This window comes from Silene latifolia, chromosome 7, assembly GCF_048544455.1.
Source record: "Silene latifolia isolate original U9 population chromosome 7, ASM4854445v1, whole genome shotgun sequence".
Classification (NCBI taxonomy): Eukaryota; Viridiplantae; Streptophyta; class Magnoliopsida; order Caryophyllales; family Caryophyllaceae; genus Silene; species Silene latifolia.
The window spans coordinates 23,784,839-23,788,920 of NC_133532.1; the positions used below are offsets into that span (position 1 = coordinate 23,784,839).

The window sequence follows — 4,082 nt, forward strand, 5'->3', positions numbered from 1 at the left end:
GAGTCGGATTATGATGGAACAAATCATTTTGATACGGGTTGTATGGGTACCCGGTCGAGTTGGGTTCAGAGTTTTTTTTTTTGACAGAAGGTGAATAACTTACTGAGTTACGAGTTATTCGGGTCAATAATTATAACGGGTAAGTATAGGCATTTTTTATAATGGTAAAGGACTTTCATCCTCCTTAATCATATACTCCCTCCAAATTTGATCAATCTTCCCCTTTGCTTTTTGCACCAAAAATAAGGAAAATAATAAAAAAATGGATAAAGTAGTATGAGTTGTTGAGAGAGAAAATAATAATGAATGAATAATGAATAAAAAATGAATAAAGTAGGACAAAGTAGGGGGAAATTGTTGACTTTTTAGGAGAGATGATGAATAAAGAATGAATAAAAGATAATCAAAAAAGTAAAGGGGAAGATAAGAAAATAAGCTCAAAAAAGAAATAGGGAAGATTGATCAAACTTGGAGGGAGTAACTAGTTTTTGAACTCGTGCACTAGGTTGCACGGACACTCCTCATAATCGGTGTTCCCGTGTCAGACACGACACTCGTCGGACACACGTCAAAACGTGACGGACACCTGTAAAGCCGTGTCTAACTTTCATCTTTTATTTGGGCACGTGTCCGACGCGTGTCCATGGTATTTTGAGCCGTGTCCATGTTATTTGGACACACCTTCAAACAGAAAGTTGAATTTAAGGTAAATGACGTAAATTGTTATATGGTTGAATTTGGTGGGCAGATGATGTTCTTTAGACAAGTAATGAGATGTCGAAATAGATTGATTATAAGTTAGTTTTTGGTTTTAGAAATGAGATTAAGTTATATTTAACGTCAAATTTTACCTTCATTTATTTAAATTTAATATCTACTTTTTCAAAAATAAAATCACACATATATAACTACAAAATATATATATATATATATATATATATATATATATATATATATATATATATATATATATATATATATTTTATTAAATTTAAATAACGTGTCACGTGTCCTAAATTTCATGGGATGCCGTGTCGCGTGTCCGTGTCGTGCCCGTGTCCGTTTTGGTGCAACCTAGTCGTGCACTGCACGAGTGGTAACGAAAAGTATTATTAAAGGTATAAATTTATAGATTTTTTTATTCAAATGAATAACTAAATATTAGAAAATTTACTCTCTTTATATTTTGGATGATTTTTTTTCGTGATTTATACTCGTATCATTTACTTACATTTCACCAAAAAAGAAAAGAAAATTTACTCTGCCTACTATACACTTTTGATAAGTAAATATTCCTTAATTTTATTCGAAGTATTCCGCTTGTTTTTCCCGACTTTTTAACTTATGATCTAAGAGGTGAAATCTGAAATTTTGATTAAAAATAATATTGTAGATTTCATAATTTGTTTATTTACGCAATATACATTTAATTCTACTTATTGTTGTACGTTTTTTTTTTTATCATATTACCCCTCTTGTTTGTTCTACTCTAAATTCTCTACTTTCTCTCTCATTTTCTCTCTCACCACCATCGCTTTGACATCTGGAAACAGCATTTGCCATCAATGACCGACTACTCCAAGATCCACCACCAGACCCTCAACGTAGTGCTGACCACATCCAACGTACGCCTTGGACCACAACATCTCTCTCAACCTTGTCTCAACAGCTCCCACAACTAATCACCCCCGGCAATTCATATCCTACATCCTCCAACTACCCTACCCCATCTTGCCTCCATCATCCCTTACTTCTCGTATCTCCAGCATAACCACCATGCTGGTCCACCCGACCCATACGTGGCCCTTAACCCGTCTTATAACCTTTTGTGACTCCCCATCCTATTATTACCAACCTATGTGACCCATCCCCCATCACGACCTCCCACCATCAATACCGGTCATATATTCGCCTTTCAAGTTGCCAATACTAACTTTTTTTATTTTATGTTTTTGTTAATGAGTCATGTTAGAACTTGCCTCTAAACATTATAAATCATTTTGTCATGTAACAAAGTTAATTTGAGATAATTTAAATGGGAAATTGAACAATAAAATTAAAATGGATATAACATTTTTTTTGCTAACTCTTTGTTTACTCATTACCTTTCAATATCATAAATTCATAATGTATGATATAGTTACCATGAATACCGTCTTCAAATATTCCAGTTACCCAATTTTCTTTTCTATACAAATTATTGTGAGTAAAAAAATCTTTGTTAATCAGTTACTATTTTCTTTAACAAAATGAAGTTGACTTTTATTCCAAATATTTGATTGGACGGGTTAAATTAGGATAGTATCCGTTTTTAAAATCTATAAAATACTATTAAAAGGCATCCTAAAAAATGTCAACTAGACAAAGCTACGTAGGATGTGGAAAAGCCACATAGACATTCACATTGCCACCTTGGTTAAGATTGACACACGCCTACCCAACGATTCTCCATGCAGACATCTATATACTATATAGTTAAAAGGCTACTTATACCATTTAATTTTATTTCACATGTCATTTTTAGATTGTTTAATATTAATTAATTTTAATTTATATTGCTTACTTGATTAATGACAATTGACAACATAACATTAACTTATAAAATTAACATTTTAGTTGAATGTTTTGTAATAAAACATGTTAATGAATTGATTAAAGTTTACAGTGCTTTGATCTGCAAGATTCAACAGGCCACAAATCATTGGACCACCAGACTGCTCTCCTATGGTGGCAGATTGCAGCTGCTCAACTCTGTCCTATTTGGCCTGGAGAATTATTGGTGTAATATTCTGCTGCTTCCCAGAGGGCTCCTAAAGCTACTGAACAAATTTTGCAGGAACTATTTGTGGAACACTGCTGATGACCAGCACAGGATGTATATGAAAAGCTGGTCATCTTGCTGCTGCCCTCTTGCTGAGGGAGGTTTCAACATCAAGGAAATTCTTTCCTGGAATAAAGCAAACTTATGTAAGTGGCTTTGGAGATTATTGCACCCTACTGATTCGCTTTGGGCTCTCTGGCATACCCATTACAACCTCCAACACAGCCAGCTCTGGACTGCTCCTATCAGTTCCCATCATTCTGAAAGTTGGAGGAGTATATTGAGTGTGCGAGATTCACTCTTAAAGCTGTATGGTAATTGTTTGGCAGCTGATAAAATTTTGCAGCAATGCTCTACCTCTGCTGGGCACTTCCTGGTCTGTAAAATGTATGACTGTCTCAGGCCTAAATTCCCTATAGTTAGATGGGCTAAGACTGTCTGGACTGCTCAGGCCCTACCTAAGCATAGCTTCATTACGGCCTTGGCTGCTCAAACCAAGTTAGCCACTGTGGATAATCTTTGCAAACGTGGGATGTATCTGGTTAACTGGTGTGTATTGTGCAAGCAGGCTGGTGAGTCCCACCATCACTTGTTCTTCAAATGTCCTTTCTCTAATTCTGTTTGGAGGGGTATTCTTGGATGGATGAGCCTACCTGGTAGATCTTCTACTCTTAGGCAGGAGCTTCTTTGGTGTGCGTTACGTACTAAACGCAAACATTGGAAGGCTTGTTGGTTTGGTTGTTGCTTAACCGCGACTGTCTACACAATTTGGCAGGAGAGGAATGCTAGGATTTTTTCTGGCAAAGAGTTATCTGTTCCTACTTTGTTACATCAGATTAAATTTCATGTTGCTGTTAAAATTCTTGATTCTAAGCATAGTAAGGAGGTGTTAGACCATCTCACTCTTATTTATGCTTAAGCTGGCTTCTCTTTTGTAAGAACCATTCCTATTTTCTTTCCCCTTGTGGATGAATAATAAAGTAGGATGTACTTTCTTGCAAAAAAAGAATTGATTAAAGTTTTTCATAGTTTTTTTTAAATTTATTTTCATATGATGAAATATTGGTTGAAAATGTTGTATATTTTTCTTTTTTTTGGTAAAAAATTAAACTTAATTTTCCTAAATTGTACCACTTGTCAATTTTAATTATAAATTATGACATTTATTAACATGTTTTTATTACAAAATTCAATTAAAATGTCAATATTGATTATAAATTATAAAGTTTTGATGTAAATTTTTAAGGGTTACATGTGAAAT

At 34.3% G+C, this 4,082-nt stretch overlaps 1 protein-coding gene across 1 annotated transcript; it reads left to right on the top strand.

The window, feature by feature from the left end:
- Positions 1 to 2,873: 2,873 nt before the first annotated feature.
- LOC141589872 (uncharacterized) lies at positions 2,874 to 3,740 on the top strand. Its single transcript, XM_074410494.1, has one exon. It carries the CDS (start codon positions 2,874 to 2,876, stop codon positions 3,738 to 3,740), a length of 867 nt encoding a protein of 288 aa, XP_074266595.1.
- The last annotated feature ends 342 nt before the right edge of the window (positions 3,741 to 4,082 follow it).

Bases quoted from the DNA above. Each gene is read 5' to 3' on its own strand.
- LOC141589872 (XM_074410494.1), top strand. From the start codon at position 2,874: ATGTATATGAAAAGCTGGTCATCTTGCTGCTGCCCTCTTGCTGAGGGA.